Here is a 24,972-nt window from a genome sequence, read left to right as displayed (position 1 = left end):
CTGGAGGAGGCTACACCAGAATTCATCAAGAAGGATGAATGGCCCCCACAAAGTCCTGACTGTAACCCACTGGGTTATGCCATATGGGACTCTCTAAAGGATAAAGTTTACCGGGGAATGAGAGACAAATTGACCGAGCACGCATTAAAGGACAAGATAATTATGCCATGGGAGGAGATATCGGTGGAAGAAATATGTAAAAGCACTTCTACTTGGAAGAAACGGCTTCGTATAGTCATGGAGGAAGATGGAGGCCACAATGAGCATAAACTGAAATAAGTGAGTTTTCCTCTGATATTGGATTTTTTGACATGCTGTTTTGAATTTGACAATACTCGCATAATTTGCATCCAAACTTTTAGATATTTTGCAGACTTGTTAATGATACCCTAAGGTTACTGTGTGAAAAATTTCTATGAATACAGTTTCTCTATCACTGAGAAAATAATTGTCAAAAAGCGGTTCACTATATATATATATATATATGAAGATTTTAATGAAACCTATTTGCATGAAACATGCCTATGAAAATTCCCATTAGCTCCCTAAAATGCACCAGGCACAGTCTGATGTGCAATGTTGAGCCTTGAACTGCATCTTCTTATCATACTAGACTGTAGAAGTATCACTGTGTGAATGATCATGGACATTTAACTGTGCGTAAAACATTCTCCGTTTATCTGAACAAGTTAAGGTCAGTTCATAAGCTTTATAAGATACTATTGTTTTTCTTTTAAGAAAAACTCACCCCCACCCTCCCAATCTTACCTACCTCTTCTCCCATGATCAAACATGATGGATGTGATAGCCAAGTGGTTAGAGCTTTGGGCTTCCAATCTGATAGTCCTGGGTTAGAACCTGGTATCGGTTCCTGATGGGACAAGGGAAGAGATGGTTTTCTTCCTGATGGGACAAGGGTAGAGATGGTTTTCTTCCCAATCTTCCAAAATAATATGTTGACCTGCTGATGCCTCTATGATCTATCTCTTCATGTGTACACACGCATAGAAGATCCAAAACGTATGTTCAAGATCCCATAATCCATGTCAGTGTTCAGTTGGTCATGGAAACATATACCCTGAACACACAACCCTGAAAATGGAGTCTGGCCACCTATACGGCAGGGTAAAAACAGCCAAACACATAAAAGATCACTCATTAATATGAGTAAACATTGCAGCTGCAGCCAGCAAACACAGAAGAAACACCCCCTTCCTTTCTTCCATCAGATACCCTCTCACTTTTGTCCTCTGAATGTTATTGCAGTTCTCCATAGTAACAGAAAACTACCTAACAAACCTGATGTTTGATGAAACACATCAACTACATCATAAAGATTGAGTATGAGTTGCTGTTTTAAGATACATTCCATTACCCACTGTCATCCAGTCTCTATAAGTCCATATGACTTCATGCTGCAAGAGGAAAAGAAATACAACAATATGGGGGATTCATCATAAAATCTACTAATAATGTTGTTAAAATGTTAAGATGCTAAAATTAAAAAACATGAATTTTCTCTGATTTCAGATTTTTCTATATCTGTTCATAACATAGAATGTGTATTTCTATCATGAATACATGCATGATAATAAGAATATATACGGATTTGTTATTCCTTTATTGAATTTCTCAAACAAACTCTAATACACAAGCACACACATGTGCAAATGTACAAGCAATTCATAGTAAAACCTGGACATGCAGCTAAATACGTAGCAATCCATTCAGAAAAAAAAAAGAGTGATAGTGTGGTGATGGTCAGCATTACAAGCACATCAGTTGATATAATTTGTCCAACTAAGATATCCAGTTCAATATTTCTTTACCTCTTTGAAAATTCAAGCATGACCAAATACACAGTGATATACATCCTCACAAGTATTCAAATCAGGCAGGTCTGGAAGTTAAGTAAATTTTGAGCAATGAAGCAGTAACTGACAGTTTCGCCAATCAAGAAGTCAGTAACAATTTCATTCCACTAAATCTTTGGTAACTGCCGTTTCTCAGATTATGGGTCAATCAGTCAATGATACATAAAAGGTGAATAAAGAGAAAAGAATAGCATATTGTGTATACAAGTATATAATTATGTAGCATATTGCAGTGAGACTTAATCTCCTCTGGACAATTTTATGCTGATACCTGTTCACTCTTTAAACCATTTAACTTCAACTGTTTTTGTTGTTTTCTACAGTTTTAGAGTTATGCATGCGTGTGAATGACAGGTGCGAAAGCGCTTTGATTTGTCTCTGCACAAGATTCAGCGCTATATAAATACCATTATTATTATAACTGTTTTTGCTGTTCTAAGGTACTGCTTCTATTACAATAAAATAGCAATTGTACACACAGCAAGAATATCTGCACAATGTCATTCCATTACTATGGACTGAGAACACATCAAATGAGGTTATCCCACAACTCATCCCATGCAAGAAATTCATCTTGCCAAAACCATTCAATTAGTCTGGCAATTTGAGTGCTAACTCTGACAAATCCAGCAAAGACTTGATCAACATTGTCTAGAGCCATTAAAATTCATCTAGCATTCTGACTTCCATCATAATTTTTGATTGCTAACAATAAACTTAAAAGTTATTAAATAGTCTGTGCTTATTTGTCAAAAATTCTTAAACATTAATGCCACTTGAAAGGAGGATGAAATAAACTGGCTTCTTTCCTTGTTATGCCAGGCTTACCAAGTTAACTGGGTAAAGTGTTTGGTCACTGTGACAGGTAATATGTTCAAATCAATTCATAATAGGACATATTTCTCTAAAATCTGTAAACAAACCTTGATAAAACCTTAACATAAAATACACCAAAATCTCCGAGGCATATTTTTTTTGTTAAATTGATCATCAGTCAAGATCATTACATAAAAATACAGAAAATAATAGGAGAGATATTTTGTATGGCCACAGCATAAACATAAAAAGTGTCACTTTGAAGGACATAAAACATGATATATAATATAGTAACTATCAATACTGTTTGACTGCCAGTCTTGAAACTGCTTTTGATTTGCTGAAGCGGGAAAACAAAAAAAGACAGGACAGAAAAGAGTAAATTATTTCTGTATATCAGCAGAACAAATCAACATAAATGTAAATGTGAGATTACATTCCATTTCTATCAATCTACAACCCCAATTTCATAGTAAACAGATCAATACACAAATGAAATACTGCAGATGAGAGGTGTTTTTTTTTTTAAAGTTTACATATATCATATGTAAGCAGTAAATAAATGTGGAAAAAAAGAATACATCTAACAACAGTATGTCTCAAGTGGTTCTGTGGGAAGATTTATAACCATACTTGTATGCACCATACTAGTCCTGTCAATGAAATAAAGAAATAAAAGCACTCACTGAAACAGTATAATGTACCTTACCAATTCCATTCAGACAATGGAAATGCACAGAAGAAAGATTCAACACAAACAGTGAGTTTTAAGACCACCACAATTATCAGTGTTCAAAAACAACAGAAGCACCAGCAAAATTTATCCTCGACCAATTCTCTCTCTCTCTTACATACAAACGCAATGAAATGTTTGGACAAATGTCCTGATTCTGCCAATATGATGAATATCAGGAGGGGAGTGGAATAGCTTCACAAGACAATGGGCTATGATAGGGAGAGGTTCAGAGGTGGTGAAGACATGGGAGTGGAAGAGGAGACGGGGTTAGCAAAAGATGAAATCAGGAGCTCAGAAGGAAAATGGGGTGGAGGGTAATATTTCAAAATTAGGGTCACTGATATCTGATTTAGGTAAAGGTTCATGTACACACGCACGCACACACGCACACACACACCCACTTATACCTATGTACAACAAAGGACAACGTCAGACTCCTTGATCAGTTGATGACAGTAGATATGACCTACTCAATCCTGTTTTAAGGAAAACATCATACCAAACATGACTTTATTTAGCCTCAGGTCGTGATAACAGGAGGAGAGAGAGGGGGGGGTGGGGAGAAAATGTGTATAAAAGTGACTTGGAAAAAAAAACAACCAACAACCAATATTCTCTCATAGTTTTCTCCATCAACTTAATAATGCAGAAACAGTTCTTCAAAATTTATACTGCAGTTGCCTCAGTTCTTTCTTACACTAGGCACTACTGGCTGGTTTATTTTAAAGTTAAAACAAGTGCTAACTCATTGTTTTTCTGTGAATAAAACAAGTGCCAACTCTCTTCTTCCCAGAAAAAAAAAACATACTCAAAATTTACACCAAACCTTACAGACAAGTATGAGCCTGACAAAAGTAATATATACATATTTACTCCAGTGTGAACAACAAAAAAAAAGGAAAAAAAAAGGAAAAAAAAAAGCATGTTCATATTCATCATGAAGCAGGCAAATATATCAACAACAATTGTAAACAAAAAGCACACCCATCTCCTGTTATAGAAGTGACAAACTATACAAGAAAACTGATGCACTGACACAAATATAAATGACTATCCCACAACAGTACTATACTGTTAACTACCATGTAAAGGCCCACCCCAGCTTTGACACATTACATCCTTAAGTTTATTATAAAGCACTGGCTGGCTGTTAGTGAAAACAAAACAGCTATTGAAACAAGAGAATGCGTCATGGAGTAACGTCATGCTCTAACTTGGTTTTTCAACGACACATCAGATCAACATTTCATACTGTTCTCTAATCTGCAATGCTTTCTAAAACAACATGATCACTAATAGCAAACTGAATTTCTGACAGTTCATGGTAATTTTCTTCTCTTTTTTTGTGGCTTTGTTTGCATGGTATTTAACCCAGTGCAGTTTACAACCCAACATCACGGATGGATGTTTGCTAGATACTGGACATTTACAAGGTAGTTTACAGTACATGAAAGAAAAGGCATGCTAACAAAAAAAATAGAAGGAAAAAAGAAAAGAAAATCATACAAAACCAACCATCCATCATATACACATGTACAAATCCAATCTTATAATTCAGTTAGATATTGCTGCAAAAGCATCTGTACAAAAACTACACTGACTTTGATTTTGTACATCATGTAACCTGTTGGGTGGGAGGGGTTGGGGAAGCATATAATGTTATGCATATTGCTGAGAATTATTCAGGATCAACATGGGTAACATAGGAATCAAACTCACAGATTTGTGACTGCAACAGTAAATTATTAACCCCCCCCCCCCCCTCACCCCCACCACAGCTCCCCATTAAATCCATTAAACTCTTCAGTGCCCCATGACACATGTGCATCAGCAAAAATGCTTCAATATTTGGCTCATGTCGTACATATATGTCAACATTATTTTTGGATTTTTCACAGTTCCATTTTAAACTGATGTACCCCAACAGCCACCAGTCAGAAAGCTTGATATATCTACTTTAATCATCCGCAAGGAGCAACAACCAATCACGCTCTGTATGATAATTTCTGGATGTTATTGTCAATACTGCTCTCATGATGCTTTCAAAATAATTGACGATGAACCAGAACCTTACCCTAGGGACTTGAGATTTTGCCATGAAAGATGTTGCAGAAATTTTACAAGTCACTGACAGTGATAAATCCAGTGCTCGGTGTGGCAAAATCTTGTCAGATGGTTCACGTGATATGACTGAAAGTTTGAATGATGATTTGCAGAGAGGAGGGAGGGTGTGGGTAACTGAAGAGCGAAATGTAGCTAGCAAAGGTGAGAAAGTGGAGCATAAGGTCGAGTATAGCTCTGTGGCTGTCCTAGAGTTGATCTCAAATCCAAACCATCCACTTATTCAGGGCAGGGAGGTAGAGAGAGAGAGTGATGGAAGGGGCGGGCGAGTTGTGAATCACATGTACACTAAACAGTAGAGCATGGTCTTAGAAAAGCATGCTCATTGATCAAACAGCTAATCTGCAAACAAACTTATGAACAGTGCTCACACCCCACCCCCACCCCCAAACCACATTGCATTGTGGGTCAACTGGGTCACTGTTAACCTCTCTGATAATGTCTGAAAGTGAGCATGAAGTGAGTGGGTGTGGCACTGGCAGGAATTGCAAATGAAGGAGGTATATATATATCATTATATTAAATGTACTAACAATCTGAAAAGTATGGGTGATGTATACTTTCATGCAGTAGCTCGAGTGCTATAATTTTTTGTTAATTATTACATCTGCATCCCAAAACTTCCTGGCAAATGGGAAGCACAAGTTAAAATAATTCCCAGCACTGAAGAGGTTAAAGAATGTTTCAGGAAAAGGGGAGCTGGTGGAATGCAGTTTCTATTTTCTTATTTTATTTTTTGGCTGGTATCCCCAAACACACCACAATGTTACTGTCTGCATTCCGTCCTTCTCTAGTAAATACTGACATAATAAGAACAACAGTTGCAGACTTCAGCTGGCTTGCACTTTATAGATATTTTTATGTCAATAGTTTATTCATGTGTATATTTCTTGGCAATAATTTTCAGTCCCCTCACAATCCATCCCCAACCCTCACACTCACTCATAGATTCATTATACATCCTGTTCTTTATGTACTAAAGACATTTTCATGACTCTGTCAACCTAATGAGCCACTACAAAACTATCATATCATTGGTTTTATCTCACTGATCATTGGCTTTATCTCACTGATTCAAAATGACATTTGCCTTCTACTAGTTATAAATGTTATATTTTTTCATTTCCATTGTCAGTATCTCAAGGAGGTATCACTGCATTCAGACAAATCCATAAATACAATACACCACATCTGCTAGGCAGATGCCTGACAGCAGCTTAACCCAACGCACTTGTCAGGCCATAAGTGCGTGCATTTATATAAATTTGTGTACCTATCAGAGTGGATTTCTTTTTCAGAATTTTGCCAGACGACAACACTTTAGTTACCATGAGTTCTTTTTCAGTGTGTCAAGTGCGTGCTGCACACGGGACCTTGGTTTATCTTCTTATCCTAATGACTAAACACTCAGTCTGACCGTCCAGTCAAACTTGGGAGAAAGGGCAAGAGCTGAACTTGAACCAAGACCCTCATGGACACTGAATAAACTTCTTAACCATTCTGCCATCATGCTTCCTAATGTTACATTACCACAATACAGCTGATAATACCAGTAATGTTACATTACTAATACTAGAAACAGTACTACTCATTATTCCTGTTTGCTCAGCATTTGAATTTTATTGTTGTTAATTGCAACTGGTGTCATGCTTTTAATTGAATCTTGATTTTTAAATAAAATCAAACTCAAATATTCTACATCTTTTGTGACAGTTTCCCCTCTAGTCTTTATCTCATTTGCATTTACTCCAGAATGACAAGTAAAACAAATGAAAACTGATATTGGGACAAAGATTTAGCATTGTAAATATCAATGGTTGCAGGGTCACCTGTTAATTTAGTTGTATTAACCCATACAGTTACGAGGATACAGTAGGTGTAATGGAGCTGTTAAAAGTTGTAACAGTAAGTAAGCAAACAAAAATTGCCAATTCTGCTATTTCTGGTCAATATTTTCAAAAACAAAACATATAAAGAGGCCTGTAGTGTATTCTTTTCATTGTAAATGTTGGCAAGCTGCTTGATGTGTTCCCCACAGCAAAAGAATTAAAAAATACAAATAAAAAACGGTTTACTGAAAGCAGAAAAAGCACCCCCTATCCCAACTCCCCCCCAAAAGTTATCTAAACCTGACCAGGCAAAAATAATGTCACCGAAGCAAGCAGTCCACTGTATAATATGTCTGTGCAGTCAATGTCCATCATCTGTTGAGGAGCAGGAACTGGATCAAGGATACTGGCAGCGGAAGGGCCTCTATACGTCTGACAAAATGTTTCCCTGAGGTCAAGGACGAGACTGTGTGCCTCAGCACACACTTGCACATGTGTTGGAGGGTAGGGGGGAAGAAAGTCTCTGCCTCCAGCAACTCCATGATGGTAGCGTCCACACTGAAACTGTTCATCAGTGCGGCTTTCACTGTGCGCACCTGGGCCACTGGAACTCCGGCCAGCAACACCAGCTTGACTATTTCACAGTTCCCATGCTTGGCTGCCCAAAATAGAGGACAACGCTCTGCTGAAGTGTGAAGGCTGTACAGAACACTGCCATGGACTATAAGCATTTTGATAATCATGGAACTGACACGGTACATCAGAGCTGCAAGCAGTGGTGTGCATCTGAAGCGGTCAGGCCTGTTGACACTAGCACCCTTGGAAATCAAATAGTCCACCAAATCAGGCATCTGCAGCAAGGCGGCGACTCGCAGTGCGGTGTGTCCTTGGCTGTCAGGACAGTCAATGTCCACACCTTGGTCAATCAATGTCATGATCCCTTCCAGGAAATGCAGACGACAGGCAGTGATGATTGGAGGCTCTACTCGTCCAAGATGATCTTTGCTGATCATGTTCAAGTCCAAGCGTTGTCCTCGCTCATTGTGCCTCATGAACAAATGAAAGATGTCAAAGTGTTTCTTGTATAGAGCCAGAGATAAGGGTGTGGTGTTCTTTATGTGGAAGTTGAGGTCCAGGTCTGGGTAGGAAAGCAGGACTCTACGCACACCATTGATGCAGCCTGTCTCAATGGCAGAAAATAAGTCATATTCCAGAAAGGACTGGACATAGCGATTGGATGTCTCAAAGGTTGTTTGTGCAGGACGGATGTCAGTCACCCTTGTAGGACTGCCCTTTGCCAACACTGCTGTCATCCTGGATCAGCCAAAGTAGTAGACTGGGCAAATATCCAGATCTTCTGCTTCTGTTACAGACATATCAACAGAAACTGATCAAAACTGCTTTTATTTTGTTCTTGAACATTTTAAACTGCATGTCAACAGACAACATACTTCAGTAATCAAGCCCCACGTCATCTCAAACTTGGTTATCAACTGTTAATAACAAGGAGTTATCATCAACAAGTTCCTGACAATATCAAAAGCTCCAAGCAAAATGTTTACTTCATTTTTTGCCCATGAGAAATAGTAGGGCTCTACTGACAGGTATATTATCAGTGTGGCAGATTTTAAAAATCGTTATCCTAACATTTCAAAAAAGATATGCAAAACAAAGTTAAACAACCCCACTGTGCTCCCTAAGATTATTTCAAGTAATAAAAAAAAGAAAAAAGAAAAAAAAAGGGGGAGCGGGGAGTTGTCGTTCCATCAAATGTGTGAGACATTTCGTGGCGAAGTTCTCTGTCTTTTAACAGATCAAAGTAAGGTTACATTCTAATGTTGTCCTGAATGGTTTCTGGATTGGTGTTCATGTGGATCAAATTCCAAATTAGCATCCGTACCCACATGGTATGGTATCACACACCGAAAAAAACACGTTAACTAATAAGAATCCTTCAGCCCACTGTGCCGATTTTGTAATACTTTTAAGCATTGTATCATCTTCCACCTCCTCACTCATGAAACACCAGCCCGCGAAACCGATAAAAGGTATGTTGGCTCAACGAAAACAAAACAATCGTCTGCAAATCAAAACAATCTCAATCTGCATATGATATGGTGATGATCAAAATCTTTCAATAATTCATGCAAACAAACCTTTTTGCAAAAGCATTTAGCGTTTGCACACCTCACAACATAGCCCTGTACTGAACACGAATGGTGGCTACCATCTTTAAAGTTTCATTCTTTGGAAGCAGACAACACATATTATCACAGATATGACAGGATAAACATGGCCTCGTAAACTAAGAAGTCAGCAGGACTAAAATCAGCCAATCGTTGCAAAGAATGCAGACCAGCCCGAGGGCTCCTAAGGGGAACTACTCTATAGTGACGTTCTTTGCTTACCTGTTGCGAAGAGGTGTCGAGCGTTTTCTTTCAGCTGAGTTTATTGCAAAAGATCACAAAATATGCCGACAGTTTTGAGAGCAAAATGCATCGTCACAGGTGAGTACATAAAAGAGCTTTCAATGAAGATTACCATACTCCCATCGTTTATTATGAAAGTTGCCAAAATAAATATTTACTGTCGAAACGCTTCAGTTGATAACGATTTTCGCAGAACAGCCAGTAAGGTATGTAGACTCAAAGCTGGAGAACCGCTATGGTATAGATACTTGATATTGGTAGTTTTTTTGGTCTGCATTTGATGATGGTGATGCTGGTGCTATGGGTTATGTTTAGGTTTGGGACTACTTGATGAGGGTGTACTCCATGCTTCATTCCTGGCATCAGTCACTGAGTAAGGCCTGAGAGATACAGCCACCTGTTGTGTTGGGCAGATAATTTGATCAAAACTTCCGAAGACACATCTGTGAACAACTGTGTGGTCCCAGTCTTCATTTGAGCCCATATTTCACTCACCACTAGGTAGGAGCCAGACACAGGCTGATAACCCCCTACCTTTGATGGTGCGAAACTAAAGTATGCAACTACCATGGAATGGGAAACAACAACTCAGCTTGACTATGGATGTTCATGGTTAAGGTCAGTCTCATTACTTGGTGTCAGAATTTATTTTCACATACCCGCTCACCAAAATAAAAACTGTCAACTGCAAGCTGCACCGAATTTGAACTTCGAATATACAAGCATAGATTGGGATGCCACCAATCTCTTCCAAGAATTCACTCACTTCAAAGACCATGTCAGATTCATATTTGATGGTCGACTTGCAACCCTAACTGACAAGCAGAAAGCTGGATGGCGCGGTACTCAAGGTATACAAATCAATTGCACTCTACAGTGGGTTGGAGATGAAAAAGAAAGGCCAAACAAAAGTTTTACCATGATAAATCAAGCACTTTAGAACACTCTCCTCTTCATCGAGGGGATCAGGTCTACATGGCTGCACTCCCAGGCACCAGGCAAAAGGTTATACCTTGTACAGTCCAAAGGAAACATAATGTGAGAACAGATGTAATTTGCAGTGTTCAACACGAACAGCAAACCACACTTCACCAACACTACCAGAACTACCTGCTGCACTAGAGTCTGACTGGGACACAGGCCCACAAGTAACCCAACCCTCGCATGTGGAAACAGTGGTAGCATCACCTGGATGCCCTCAGCAGGAGCCTACACTGGATTCTCCTAAAGGTGCATATTGTACACACACTAGACATGAAGTCTACCCACCTCAGAGGCTGGACCTGTAGCTGTTCTGATGTCTTCATTTTTTTCTCCACAATCTTTTCACATTTTGTACGGTACATTCAGCCTCTCCATTGGAGGTCTGGAAGTGAAGGTTTGATTTTTAGTGATTGATTCCATAACTCTTGGAGAAATTAGAAAAGTGCTGGCTTGTGAACTGTGTTCACAGTCACTTCTTAACTTTCCCGTACGTCGCCTAAAATTTTGCGTGCCGTACATCGTGGGTGTACAGACACCCATGCTTTCTATGAAGGAAAGACTCCTCGCCGTACGCTGTGGGTGCGCAGCAACTCATGGTTTCTGTATAGGAACAAAACTGTTCCCGTATGTCGTGGGTGCACAGCAGCCCATGGTTTCTGTATAGAACTAATCTGTTGCTGTACATCGTGGGTGTACAGTAACCCATGGTTTCTTTTAGGAACTAATCTGTTGCCATTCGTCGTGGGTGTACAGTAACCCATGGTTTCTTTGAAGAAACAAGTTCTTGCCATGCGTTGTGGGTGTACTGTCGGTAACCCACATCTGTCTGTACGGCAAATTTGATGTTTCCCTCAACAATTCATTAAAAATTGTATTTAAATCAGTTCTTTCATCTAGTACAATGAATATCCATTTTTGAAATGAGTTAAACTTCAGGTAAAACTGCAGACTTGAACCAGGATGTGAGGATATGATGCACAACAGACAAAAAGCCTGATCTCAGTGGTACCAAATGTGAACGGTGGGCAAAAAGCATTTTCATACCAACGCCTCTCTCTCTCTAGCAGGCACGGGTGATGTCACATAAACAGTGTGTGGTGCGGTGCAAGGCTTGTTCTTTGCAAGTATGGGTAGCTCCACACCCATGACGTATGGCACCCAAAATTTATTCTTTGAGAGTATGGGTGTGCACACGCCCACGACGTACTGGGATGTTTATTGTATATTTATTTCTTTGTTTATGGATAAAACAAAATGATTTTCAGCTGATATGTAGTATGATGCATTATAAACAAAGTCATGAAATTTAATGGATGTGCAATCAAAATTACTTGAGTTACAGAGCAAAAATCATGTGTGTGGGTGTGAGCACACCCATAATGTATGGGAAAGATTAAAGGTGATGAAATTCTATGATGGCTAAACTGACTTAAGTTTTTCAGACAGATTCAGTGCTTGTGTTTCAATGAACTTTTGAGTAGTAATCCATAGTTGGTAATTCTTCCCCTGGAATTCTGAGTTGCCAGTCCTGACCATCATATGGGAGATCTGGAACTGGTGTGGGTAGAAGTGGTTGAGTGGATGGTTTCCTTTTGAATCATGCACATTTGCTGCAGTATTTTAATGTTCTCTTCAATGTCCAAGTTCATTGATAGCCAATACATCACTTCTCTGGCTTGCTGTGTGCACTTTACTATACCAGAGTGAGACTCGTGGATAAAAGCCAGCATCAGTTTCTGGAGACTGGGTGGAATGACGGTCGTGGACCCTTTGAAAATGATGACATCTGAGGCTGCCAGTTTATCTTTCAAGTCCCAGAACTGTCCCATCTTCATGGGTGCATCACCTCTTCTGTCTGGCCAGCCATTGAAGATCAGGGCTTGTAACTGACCAAGTTCTTGCTGAATTCACTTCTGTAGTTGAGTGTACTTTGCCTTTGAGATTGGTGAATACATGTTCACTGTCTCTATATGTGATATTTCATCCGAGTCTTCAGGTAGGTATGCACGTAAAAGAATGTCTGGCAGTTGCATATGGCAGCCCTTTTGATACTTATCTGGCAGTTTTTACCATTGCAGATGGAGTAGCATGCATTGTAAATGTATTGGCGCCGAAAGGAGTGGCTTGCAGAAAGTTTGCTCAAGTGTTCTTGGTCGTTAAAGATGGTGTCTTCTTTACCAAAGATGTAGCAGTGGAATTTCTTACAAGCCTGAAAGATGGACAGCATTTCCTTCTCAATTTGAGCATGTGTTTCTCTACATCACACACACACACATGCTGCCCATGCACATATATACACACTCGCATACACACTGATGCACACACACATACATACAAACATGCGCGCGATCTCTGTCCTTGTCTAGCCACACTTTGTGGAATGAAAACCGCAACATTTGACTAATGCTTTGTGTGTGTGTGTGTTTGTGTGTGTGTGTGTGTGTGTGTGTGTGTGTGTGATGAAACTATGTCAGCTGATGATGCAGTGATACATTTGGTAGCTGCAGCTGGTAGATGTTATACAGATCAAGAATCTTTGGACGAAGTTTGTGTGCATACACACACCCCATCCTCTACACACACACACACACACAACGCATGTGCATCCATTCCATATGCCGTCAGAAAGGATTGTAAAAGTGCCGATACAAGTGTAAGTGATTCTTTCTCGCCCTTCTCCTTCTTTCCCCCCTCCCCTCCTCCCTTAATGCATGATGCGATAACACAGTGTGTTTACTGTATGGAGTTCAGTTGGTGCCGGTGGCACTGGTACCAGTCCCCTTTCCCTTGGCCGAGATGTCGGTTGGCATTCTTGGCTCTTTTTTGTGTGTGTTTTTTTCACAGGGGGGGTTCCTTTGCATCGAACTGATTGGAATAAGAATAAAAATGTCTATATCAACTAGATCAATGGATTTCAGACATACAGTGATATCTAGTTCGCAAAAAAGGCTTTTCCAACTAGATAAAAAAACAGCCAGCACCAGTCAGTGCTAATGATTTTTTTACAAATTGAGCACAGCATTTCTCTGCATCAGTCATGGCTCGTGAGCTGTGCGCTACTGGTCTTCCGTCCTGGATGAGAACAGCTCCTATTCCTTTCTGGCTAGCATCACAATGAATTTAGCAGGGACATTGACGTCATAGTACTTGAGGACTGGATGGTTGCAGTAGAGGCTTTTTAGTTTTGTGAATGATTGTTTATGAACTGGAAATTAACAAATAATGAGACCAGGATATGAAATGATTAACAAATAGTAAAGAGTGGTAACTCTCTCCATTACACAAGGTACACAACTTCAAGTCAGTGATGCTTACGCTACCGATTCAGCTAGCACACAGGTAAATAAAAGGTACATTGGAACAAACCCAGACACTTCCGACTTCTGACTTGAAGTTGTGTACCTTGTATAATGGAGAGAGTTACCACTCTTTACTATTTGTTAATCGATTGTTTATGACTTTGCTCCAGTCAAATAAAACATCTTTCAGTAAGTCATGAAGAGGGGCACCTTGTGTAATGGAGAGAGTTACCACTCTTTACTATTTGTTAATTGATTGTTTATGACTTTGCTGCCAGTCAAATAAAACATCTTTCAGTAAGTCATGAAGAGGGGCACTCTCTTCACTCAGATTTGGAATGAATTTGCTGCAGTACAAGGAAGTGTTTGACATCATCTTTGTTTACTGGGGCTGGCATATCCTCTGATGTGGACAAGATGCTTACAGATCTCTAATGGCCTATTCTCCAGTCAAGATGAAAGACAACCAGGCTGACTGGCTCATACATATTCCTTTGTCACAACATGAAATTCGGGCTGCTCTCCATGGGGAAAGCATGTCATCACATTGCAGTACTATTCTCTTTATTCTTTTTTTCTGTGAGATTTTGTTAACAAGTATATTTGTTTCATTATCAAAATATTTTCTGACTCATTTTTTTGCCAGGGACAACCCACATGTTGCCATGGGCTTTTTAACATGTGATAGATGCATGCTGCATATGGAATGCTGGTTTGTCATCTCATCCAAGTCTGCATGTTTTCATGTGAATGTGTGCATATGTGTGCGTCTTTCTGCATTTGTGTGTGTTTGTGTGTGCATTTGTTAGTGCTTTTCTGTGTTCAGTTTGTCAGAGATTTGATGATGCATAACATTCATGATTAAGGCTATGGTTTCTTTTTCCAGGCGATGCTGGTGTTGGGAAAAGCTCCATCTGCCAAGTGTTTCACAGTGATTCAGCTCAGTTCCCCAAAAACTACACAATGGTAGGTGTATATATTTAGAAACAGGATTTTTTTCACTGTCTGTAGTGGTGAAAACTGTGGAAAGTGTGAGTTTTTGAATATTATAAATCATATCCAGAAATATGCTTTATGGAGTCATTGATTTTAGATTTACCTAGTTATTTTCATTTCTGCAATCACAACCAGAGTTATTGATCAATGAAGTGTTCTTTACTGTGCTATCATTTATACTGATTGTTAGAAACAATTCCATGACTTTGAAAGTAGTATTAACTTTTTTGTGCATATGTTACCTGTTCATTAATTCAGGTTATATAATAGAAATTATTATGTAGATTCATATTAAACCAGTTAAGGGGTGCTAATGTCTGTTTTTCAAGAAAAGAAAGAGTGCATGTGTTTGCATACATGTGTGTGTGTGTGTGTGTGACCATGTATGGCTGATCAATGAATAGATTCTGATCTTGACCATTTTATTTTCAGACAATGGGTGTTGAAGTGTTGGTGAAGCCTGTTAACATTCCTGATTCACGAGATCAAGTGGTTAGTGTTTTTTTACTTCTGGTGTTCATGTCAGTTTTGGAAAACTTGCATACAATGGATAGTAGTAAGAGCATGTTGTGGAAGGGATTAACTCTTACTATACTATGGTATACTATAGCGTACCTCTCACGCACAACGCTTTGTTACTGTGGTACACTACAGTGCACCGCGAGTTAAAAAATTTGTAGTTCCTAGGTTAACAGTCATGTGTGAAACTAATCGGCACAGCTCTGTTCCACAGTCAGCCAAAGTGTGCACCTGTACTTTAATTGTGGCTGAGAATGCCTTTGTTTGAGTACAATACATGTGAGCGTACAGTCACCCAACTCTGCCTTCTAGCTCGCTTTCTCGACAAGATGGTGTCTCCATCAACTTCTGCAAGTACTGTGGCTCAAAGTCGAATGTGAACTGATTCTATAGTGGATATCCACTGTGCATGCGCATTTGCCATTCAATTGCTACAATTAGCAAATGTCAATGGTTACAAAAGACCACATTTGTAAAATTTCTGTTATGTGAGAAAAACTCACCCCCTTTATGTCAGTTGTGAAAAACATGGATTTGTTTCAAAATATGATAACTCAATCAATAATAAAGTGAGTGCTTTGAAACATTGCCAAATGTTAGTCCATTCTATTCTTTATATCAGCACAAAATTTCACATCTGTATGTACTTGCATTCGTTTTTTGTTTTTTTTTAGACATTTTTCTTGTAAACAAATGGCCATTACAGAGAGTATAATGAAGGAAGTCATCGGGTAGTATCGAATGAGTTAACTGAATACAGCAGGACAGTAAAAGACTGAATTCACTTGGCAGCATCTTTCATTGTCTGTCTTGACTTTGCTGTTTGGGAAAGAGAAAGACAGGAGAGATTGGAAAAAAGTGACTTGTGGGGATTATTTTAAATTTTAAGCTGAAATAAATGAAGAAGGAAGTGAAATTAAGTGTTGTGGTTGTTGCACACAATTGCATTAGTAACTACTTTGTTTCTGTGATGTTAGATCTGTTTAGGGATGGGAATGTGTGTGTATCAAAAGTAAACATTTCCTTTGATATGCTGCAAGTTGATGGAAGAATCAATTGTAGCATAATTGAAGATGTTAACATATTTCCACATTGCCTTTTGAAAAACAAAGAAAAAATCACTTTCAGGTGGTGATGACTGTTTTGGAGGGCTTAAAGGTACAGATCATTTTAATGACTGTTCTTGCGCACATGAAAGAACCCTTGACAACAACATTCTTCTGTCATTGCTGCTGTGTATGTGTGTCAGATGATGGGTATAATGACAAGTCTGGAACTTCTTTTTGGGGGAAGTGTCTGGGATATTTCCTTTGTACTTTTTATTTACCTGTGTTCCAGCTGAACTGGTAGCATAAGCAGCATTTACTTGAAATTGTTTATCTTTTATTTGGAGAAAGTTACTTCTCATAACTGTTTGTTGTGAAGGTGTGGAGCTCATGTCTTGCATCCAGTCTTCGTGACAAGAGCATGAACTCTTTAAACTTCAAGACCAAAGGTCAAGTTCACAACATGACATCAGAAGCACAGCTGAACTATGGTTTTACAAATCTAATTGTCCTCAGTCTTGGCATAATGACTAATGTCATTCAGAATGTGTTCTGTTGCTGTGGCCTACATTTTGTTCCATACTTTCTGTGGTTGATTTGGTGTCCTTCTCACACATGTTCTTAGGGTGTTGCACCCTTGTTTCTGTGTTTTTGTAACTAAAGTTGTGTTTTTCAGGAGATGTACTTATTTGATTCTGCCGGCAAAGAAGTGTTTTCAGAGAGTCTACCCACATTTGTAAGTTGTTCTTGTTGTTGTTTTTATTTTGCCTTTTTTTTTTTTTTTTTTTTTAGATCTCCTTTTTGTACCATGAACGATTTTGTAAACATCTCTTTGGCCGTATATCAAAACATCAATCTAACTGTGTCTTTATCTTATATAGCAAAGTTTCATTTAATCAAACAGTTACAAGTGTAATGCTTTTTTTTCCACATACAGGAAGAATATAAACAACTTTTCAAAGCTGGCAATATAAAAAGCTACCAGTATGTGTGTGTGCATGCGTGTGTGTGTATATGTGAGTGTGTGTTGTTGTTGTTGTTACAGTGAATTATGTCACAGCAGTTTCCTCTGCGTGAAATACCAGCTGCTCTTCCCGAGGAGAACATGTTTATTATAGTGCAGCACCACCCATTTTCCCCCTCTTATTTCTTTCTGCAGGTATTTGTTTTACTTTTTGGGTGGATATTTTATCGTGCTGAATTTTGCCAGTGACAAATCTGTTGTTGTTCTGAGTTCTTTTGTGAGCATACAGTACACAGGACCTCGTGTTATCGTTTCCTTGAAAAGACTAGCACTCAGACCACTACTCAAGATCCAGTGGAGGGAGACAGTTAGATGTGAGAATAGAACCTTCGGATACTCATTTCCTTGTTGAGTTGTCCTCCACTTGGCCACTGCTCTGCTTCCATGTATATGCTTGCAAATTGGTGTATGGCTGTCTCTACAGATATTTATCTAGTCAAACGTGGGTGAAAGGGCGAGAGCGGGATTCAAACCCAGACCCACACAGACTCTGTATTGGCAGATAACCATTTTGCCACCTCTCTTCTTAAAAGATGATTAAGATTGGTGACAAAGATTGAGGGATAATAAATAGAATTAAAGCAAGGAGCTATGTGTGGCAGGTGACAGTGTGCAAGTGTCAAGTTTGGGGACACTCCATCAAGAATTGATTCGCAGGCAAAATCTGTGACTTGTTTCAGTGGGATCAGCCGGCAGTGGTTATGGTGGTGTATGACGTGACTGATGAGACCTCTTTCTCTAGCTGTGCCAAGTGGCTGGAGAGAGTCCGTGCCGTGACACCCAAGTGCACCATGCCAGGTAAGGGAAGCAGCATACACAGCTAAAAAAAAATATATATATATATATATTAGAAGAAAAAAAATCAAAGAGCAACAAAACGTTGGAAACTTTTTTGTACAGAATTTATTGTTCAACTTGTTTATTGTCCAGCCAACTGCAGTGGCCATCTCAAGCTTTCAGCAGGCTCTTCTCCCTTAACTCTGTGAAGTCATTTCAGCGCTGCACAGAACTGTTCACCTGATTTTTCATCACGCTCTTTCGGTTATGTGTCAAAGCTTGGGTCACTGCAAATGGTTTTCCTGTCCTTGCTACAGTGTTGTCAAAGCTTGGGTCACTGCAAATGGTTTTCCTGTCCTTTCTATATTGTTGTCAAAGCTTGGGTCACTGCAAATGGTTTTCCTGTCCTTTCTACATTGTTGTCAAAGCTTGGGTCACTGCAAATGGTTTTCCTGTCCTTTCTACATTGTTGTCAAAGCTTGGGTCACTGCAAATGGTTTTCCTGTCCTTTCTACATTGTTGTCAAAGCTTGGGTCACTGCAAATGGTTTTCCTATCCATGCTACAGTGTTGTCAGTCTGTCGTATGTTTTTGTTTCAGCAGACAGGGATTCTATTTATGAATGATGCTGCAGGTTAACCTGTCATGTATGATGGTAATGTTGGTCTTTGTGATTGTTATATTATTGCCATGATAACACATGACAATGACCAACCATTGTTATGGACGTGCTTTGGCCATGATAATGCATGATGATGAGTGATCTTTGTGGTAGATGTGCTATGGCCATGATGATATATGATGTTGATCTCTTTGATAGATGTACTATGGCCCTGATCATGTTATGGTGATAATGTTGATCTTTATGACAGATGTGCTATGGCTATGATATATGATGGTTTTGATCATTGTGACAGATGTACTATGGCCATGGTAATATATAATGATAATGATTTATCTTTGTGACAGATGTTTTATGGCCTTGATAATGCATGATGACAAGATTTATTTGTGTAATAATGTTCTGTTGCCATGATAATACATGAGTGATCGATGTGCTGTAGCTATAATGTATGATGAGTGACTGATCTTTGTGGTAGATGTGCTGTTGCCATGATAATGTATGATGACAATGATTGGTTTTTGTGGTAGATGAACTATGGCCATTGTAATGCATGGTGATAATGTTGATCATAATTGATCTTTGTGGTAGATGCGTGACGGCCATAAGGCATGGTGATAATGTAATGTTGATGTGGTGGATGTGTTATGGACATGATAATGCGTTTTGATAATGTAATGTGGTGGATGTGCTATGGCCATAATGTATGATGATAATTATAAGTCTTTGTGATAGATGTGTTATAGCCATGACAGTGTATGATGATAATGATCCATCTTTGTGGTAGATGTGCTATGGCTATGATCATGTATGACGACAATGTTGATGTTTGTGACAAATGTGCTGTGGCCGTGATACTGATTGATTGATGGTGATTGATGTTTGGACAGGTGTACTTGTGGCCAATAAGACAGACCTGGACCAGCGGCGAGTGATCAGCCCCAAGGAAGGCAAAGACCTGGCCATGTCCAGTGGACTGGAGTACTTTGAGTGTTCTGCTGTGAGTCTGTCCCACTTGATTGTTTTGTTTGATCCCTCTCTCTCCACATTCTTTGGTATGCTGTCAGCATGGAAATATGGCTCTGGGCATTTTCCCTGGAGTTTCTGGAAAAAAGTGTATTATTTGCCAAATAAGGAAGCATGGTTTGAGAAGAGATACATACAAATATTCCTGTGGATTTTTCAACTTTTTAACCTCATGTTACGTCTTAAAACTCATTGGTGTTATGCTGTGTTGTCTTACACTTTATGCTCTTTCTGTTTCGCTCAGCACAGCAGAAATATCAGCTGTGTGTAAGATGCATAGTATCATGATTACTGTTCGTAAAAGTTGTGTGTATTTAGCCCATAGTTTTTTTTCCGTTTGGTGACACTGCTCTGAAAGATAATTACTGTAAGTCTGTACTGAAAGTGCATGTGAAGTAGATATTTGGAAAACAAGTGTCTGATTTTAGAAATCCTGAATATAGACTGTCCACTGCAGTCTGCTTAATACCAAGATTTTGAGGCTAAATCATAGTGTACATCTAAAAGGTATAACTATTCTTTCAATATTCAGAAATGTGGTACAAGGTCCTAGCTGTTATTTGACAAAGGTATACAAGGCTGCAATATACTTACTGGTAGGATAAGTGCATTAAAATATGTACTTACATGTTTGTCTGCAGAAAGAGATGCAGAATGGGGACACCTGAACAACACATTCAAATGTGTATTTGTATGTTTGCAGAAAGAGATGCAGAATGCGGACACCTGAAGAACACATTAAATGTGTATTTGTATGTTTGCAGAAAGAGATGCAGAATGCGGACACCTGAAGAACACATTAAATGTGTATGTGCATATTTGCAGAAAGAGAAATACATTAAAATGTGTATGTGTATGTTTGCAGAAAGAGAAGCAGAATGCGGACACCTGAAGAACACATTAAAATGTGTATGTGTATGTTTGCAGAAAGAGATGCAGAATGTGGACACCTGAAAAACACATTAAAATGTGTATGTGCATGTTTGCAGAAAGAAATGCAGAATGTGGACACCCCCTTCTTTTACCTGGCCCATGAGTTCCACAAACTCTACGAAGAACGTCTGCAAATGTTTTCATCTATAGTGTGAAGTCTGGTTCACTCCGCTCATCAGTTCCATCTCATTCCAAGTGGCTTCATCACCATGTTGGGTATTGCCTGTGATGTTCAGGGGTTTTTCATCTTCACACAGATCAGAGTTATAACAATTTAGCAATGTACAAACAATGATCTGGATGAAGTTTTTTTTTTAATCTTCATACGGATCAGATTTAAACAATTCTTTTTATTATTATTATTATTTATTTTATTATTTTACAGTTTTATCAATGTACAAACATCAGAATGATCTGGCTGACACTTTGAAATGATGTGGTCAGGTTGTATCCGTCCATAAAATGCTGTGTATTTTATTGGCCATGGCAAAGAAACCAGTTTATGTTGTTAGGTTATTACATATTCACTTCAGTGGTGTGCATTATTTGATGTCTGTACTCTTCTGACCTTTGAGAATAAGTTGCTGTGTGTGTTATGTCTACAAATTTACATGTTTTGTTATTGTTTTGTACTTAGGAGAACTTCTTAAAGAAAAAGACACACAACCACACACACACACAATGACAGTTACTTTTAATGGAGCTTGAAATGGAAACAGGACTTATGGAATGAAAAAAAAAAAAGAAGACAGGTAGAATTAACTAACTGTCAGTTCAGACTGAACGATTCAGACATCATGGCTTTTTCTTTTCTTGCCCGGAAACAAACAGTATGATGGTAAGCAGGGTTGTGTTTTCAGCATCTCTCTTTTGTATGCCAGATGTAACCTCTGTTTTGTCATAACTACTCTGCGTGATTTCTCTTCTTCTGTAGCTTCTTTACAAAAATGATTTTTTAATTACACATACTTAACCGTGACCCAACTAGTGCAGACTCCGGCAGGGGTCTGACATTCCTGTCCTGTGCAAACTACTATCCACCTATGCGGAGAAATTCAAAACGAAACTACGGCCGATAACCTCCTGGAAGTAGGTAACCTCCCCTTTGTCCCGCTGGCTAGTGCCCTCTTTTTCTGGCAGCCATTATGACTCCTGTTCCTGTGCTCTCCATATGGCTAAGTTTTTCGTATTTTCTGTCTGTCTGTCGATAAAAATGAAATGTTTCACTTGCATAGATGTGGTGATAGTATTAAAGAAAATTCTCCACTGAACTCATTGTTTAGAGCATCTTCATTTTGCATTGGATCGGTGACTGGGAAGACCTTCTACATCTCACCTATCCTCGTTCTGTTATTTTTTATACATTGATGTAATCTTTTTATTTCAATCAGTTGATATGTGAATCTGGGCACTGGTCATGGTGTTATTTTTTGGTGTGTTTTTTTGTTGTTGTTTTTTATCAGTTGTGGGAAATGGATTTGGTTGTGTTTTGCTTCATTTGCTTAAAATTTTGCTGATATGGGTTACTTTTGTTTACATGTTCCCTTCTAAGTATTGTTGAAATATCTTACATACCATACTTGTCCCCTCTCCCAAAAGATACAAAGGTTGGCAGCTTTGTAGCTGCTGCCTCTTTTTAGGATGCACCATATGCTAATCTGTCAAAATGAAAGAAGTGACATATCTGCTTGAATGACAAGATGTTTAGTGATAAAAGAAGTAGATCAGTTATTCAGAGGTTGGAATTTTCTTCCTCCAAAAGCAGTCACCATACAGTAAAAGAAAAAGTACTCAAAACTAAGGACTATTAACAAACCATTGTAAAGAATATAAACAACAAAACCTCACAGTCAGAAAAGAATGGGGGGAAAATAATAGCACACATTCAGATGTATAAACAAACAACCTTTTATAGAATATTTCAGTTTATGCCAGGTTGGACTATTTATTAATTTTGTTAATCCAGTTTGGTCAAAACACTTTTGATGCTGATGATTTTGTTGATCTAATATGCATGATTGTTTTGTGTGATCTGAAATAATAAATCAACCTATAACAGTTCACAGGCAGTTTTCAGTACTTTGTGTAACAGTAACAACAGTGAAATACTTAAATCAACCTACAACAGTTCACAGGCAGTTTTCAGTACTTTGTGTTACAGTAACAACAGTGAAATACATAAATCAACCTATAACAGTTCATGGGCAGTTTTCAGTACTTTGTGTTACAGTAACAACAGTGAAATACATAAATCAACCTATAACAGTTCACAGGCAGTTTTCAGTACTTTGTGTTACAGTAACAACAGTGAAATACATAAATCAACCTATAACAGTTCACAGGCAGTTTTCAGTACTTTGTGTTACAGTAACAACAGTGAAATACTTAAATCAACCTACAACAGTTCACAGGCAGTTTTCAGTACTTTGTGTTACAGTAACAACAGTGAAATACATAAATCAACCTACAAACAGTTCACAGGCAGTTTTCAGTACTTTGTGTTACAGTAACAACAGTGAAATACATAAATCAACCTACAAACAGTTCACAGGCAGTTTTCAGTACTTTGTGTTACAGTAACAACAGTGAAATACATAAATCAACCTATAACAGTTCACAGGCAGTTTTCAGTACTTTGTGTTACAGTAACAACAGTGAAATACTTCTCCACGTGGCACCTGGAGTTCAGCACACCCCACATAGAACAATATTCACCAATACAATTAAAGGGCAGAATAAGTGTTGATAAAAGTATGCACACCAATGACTCAAAATATCTGTGTTCATGCATATAGAGAAGTGTTGGGATTTTCGTTACGGTTATCATGGAATTGATAGCTTGTGGTGACTTGACAACACAGTGCAACCATTCTCATCAGCTATTAAAAAAAAAAAAAAAAAAAAAAAAAAAAAAAAAAAAAATCAAGCAAAAGAAACCTGTAAAATAGGCCACCATACCATTATTATTTGAGCAAAATTTGTGGGGACCAAAAAATAAGCATGTTTGACTCAGATTTATACTTGCTGAAATTTCTCTTAGCCATACACATATATAAATTATTCTCAATAAAGAAACACAACAAAAAGACTAACACCATTTTGAAAAATGAATGAATGAAAACATTCGCCAAATGAAAGGCAAGCTCACAAACCTGTGGAAGACAAACAATTTATCAACCAATGTCACAACCCGTAAGGGGTTGCCCATGAATCCCCACCCCTTCCCAGACTAGCTAACATCCCGACAACACAAACACGGAGACACAAAAGAGTTCAGCTCGTTGTTTTACTGTGGTCATGCAAAAATACATAAATAAATAAACGATAGAAGGGGAACGAGGACCGTTCCAGACTTGTGTCCTGGAGACCCATCGAAGGCAGTGGCACGGCAGGGAGGGAAACAGGAAAATCTGTAACAACCCACTGGCTCTGTAGACTATGTTGTTTTTTACCAGTTGTAAAAGAGTACCCCCCCCCCCCCCCCCAACTTATCTCTTCCTTAAGCAATACACATTACACTAAACAAAACAAGTGGATAACCTTTTACATGAGCTATTGGCGTACAAAACTATCGCCGTGAAAAGTATTTGATCCGTTTATTTTTGCTTTCCCAAATAATAAAAGGGTTAAACCAACACACCGTCCAAAGCATCCATTATGACTAACCACCAATGGCAATAACAATATTCCAGTTTCCATCATGCTAGTTCCGAATAATAGAAACAGCACCAGTCAGGCTACATCACAATTACATCACATTTCTATCCCCACAAAAATGTTTGGGAAAATTTACAGACTGCAATTAGACAATCTCCATTATAAAGAAAACAACTTTGAAACAATCTGAGCTGAATATAACTATGGCAAAAATGTTACACCAAAACAACAAATTTACTAATTCCCCCCAAATATTTAGAAGTAAAAGAATACTGGATTTAAAAG

The 24,972-nt window shown here is 38.5% G+C and overlaps 2 protein-coding genes across 2 annotated transcripts; one reads left to right on the top strand and one right to left on the bottom strand.

Annotated features, from left to right (window-relative positions):
- Window positions 1–446: 446 nt before the first annotated feature.
- LOC143286939 (uncharacterized) lies at window positions 447–9,668 on the bottom strand. The gene is made up of 2 exons (XM_076594907.1): window positions 9,533–9,668; window positions 447–8,739 (listed from the first exon to the last, which is right to left on the bottom strand). The coding sequence occupies exon 2, from the start codon at window positions 8,687–8,689 to the stop codon at window positions 7,748–7,750; it is 942 nt and encodes a 313-aa protein (XP_076451022.1). The 5' UTR covers window positions 8,690–8,739; window positions 9,533–9,668; the 3' UTR covers window positions 447–7,747.
- Window positions 9,669–9,768: 100 nt separating this feature from the next.
- LOC143293442 (intraflagellar transport protein 27 homolog) lies at window positions 9,769–23,091 on the top strand. The gene is made up of 7 exons (XM_076604301.1): window positions 9,769–9,883; window positions 14,975–15,054; window positions 15,517–15,576; window positions 17,326–17,385; window positions 18,354–18,471; window positions 19,962–20,071; window positions 21,087–23,091. The coding sequence occupies exons 1-7, from the start codon at window positions 9,847–9,849 to the stop codon at window positions 21,183–21,185; spliced, it is 564 nt and encodes a 187-aa protein (XP_076460416.1). The 5' UTR covers window positions 9,769–9,846; the 3' UTR covers window positions 21,186–23,091.
- Window positions 23,092–24,972: the final 1,881 nt, after the last annotated feature.

Source organism: Babylonia areolata, chromosome 1 (assembly GCF_041734735.1).
Source record: "Babylonia areolata isolate BAREFJ2019XMU chromosome 1, ASM4173473v1, whole genome shotgun sequence".
Classification (NCBI taxonomy): Eukaryota; Metazoa; Mollusca; class Gastropoda; order Neogastropoda; family Buccinidae; genus Babylonia; species Babylonia areolata.
Note: the sequence above shows the minus strand (reverse complement) of the source record. Positions and strands in the feature narration are given on the sequence as shown.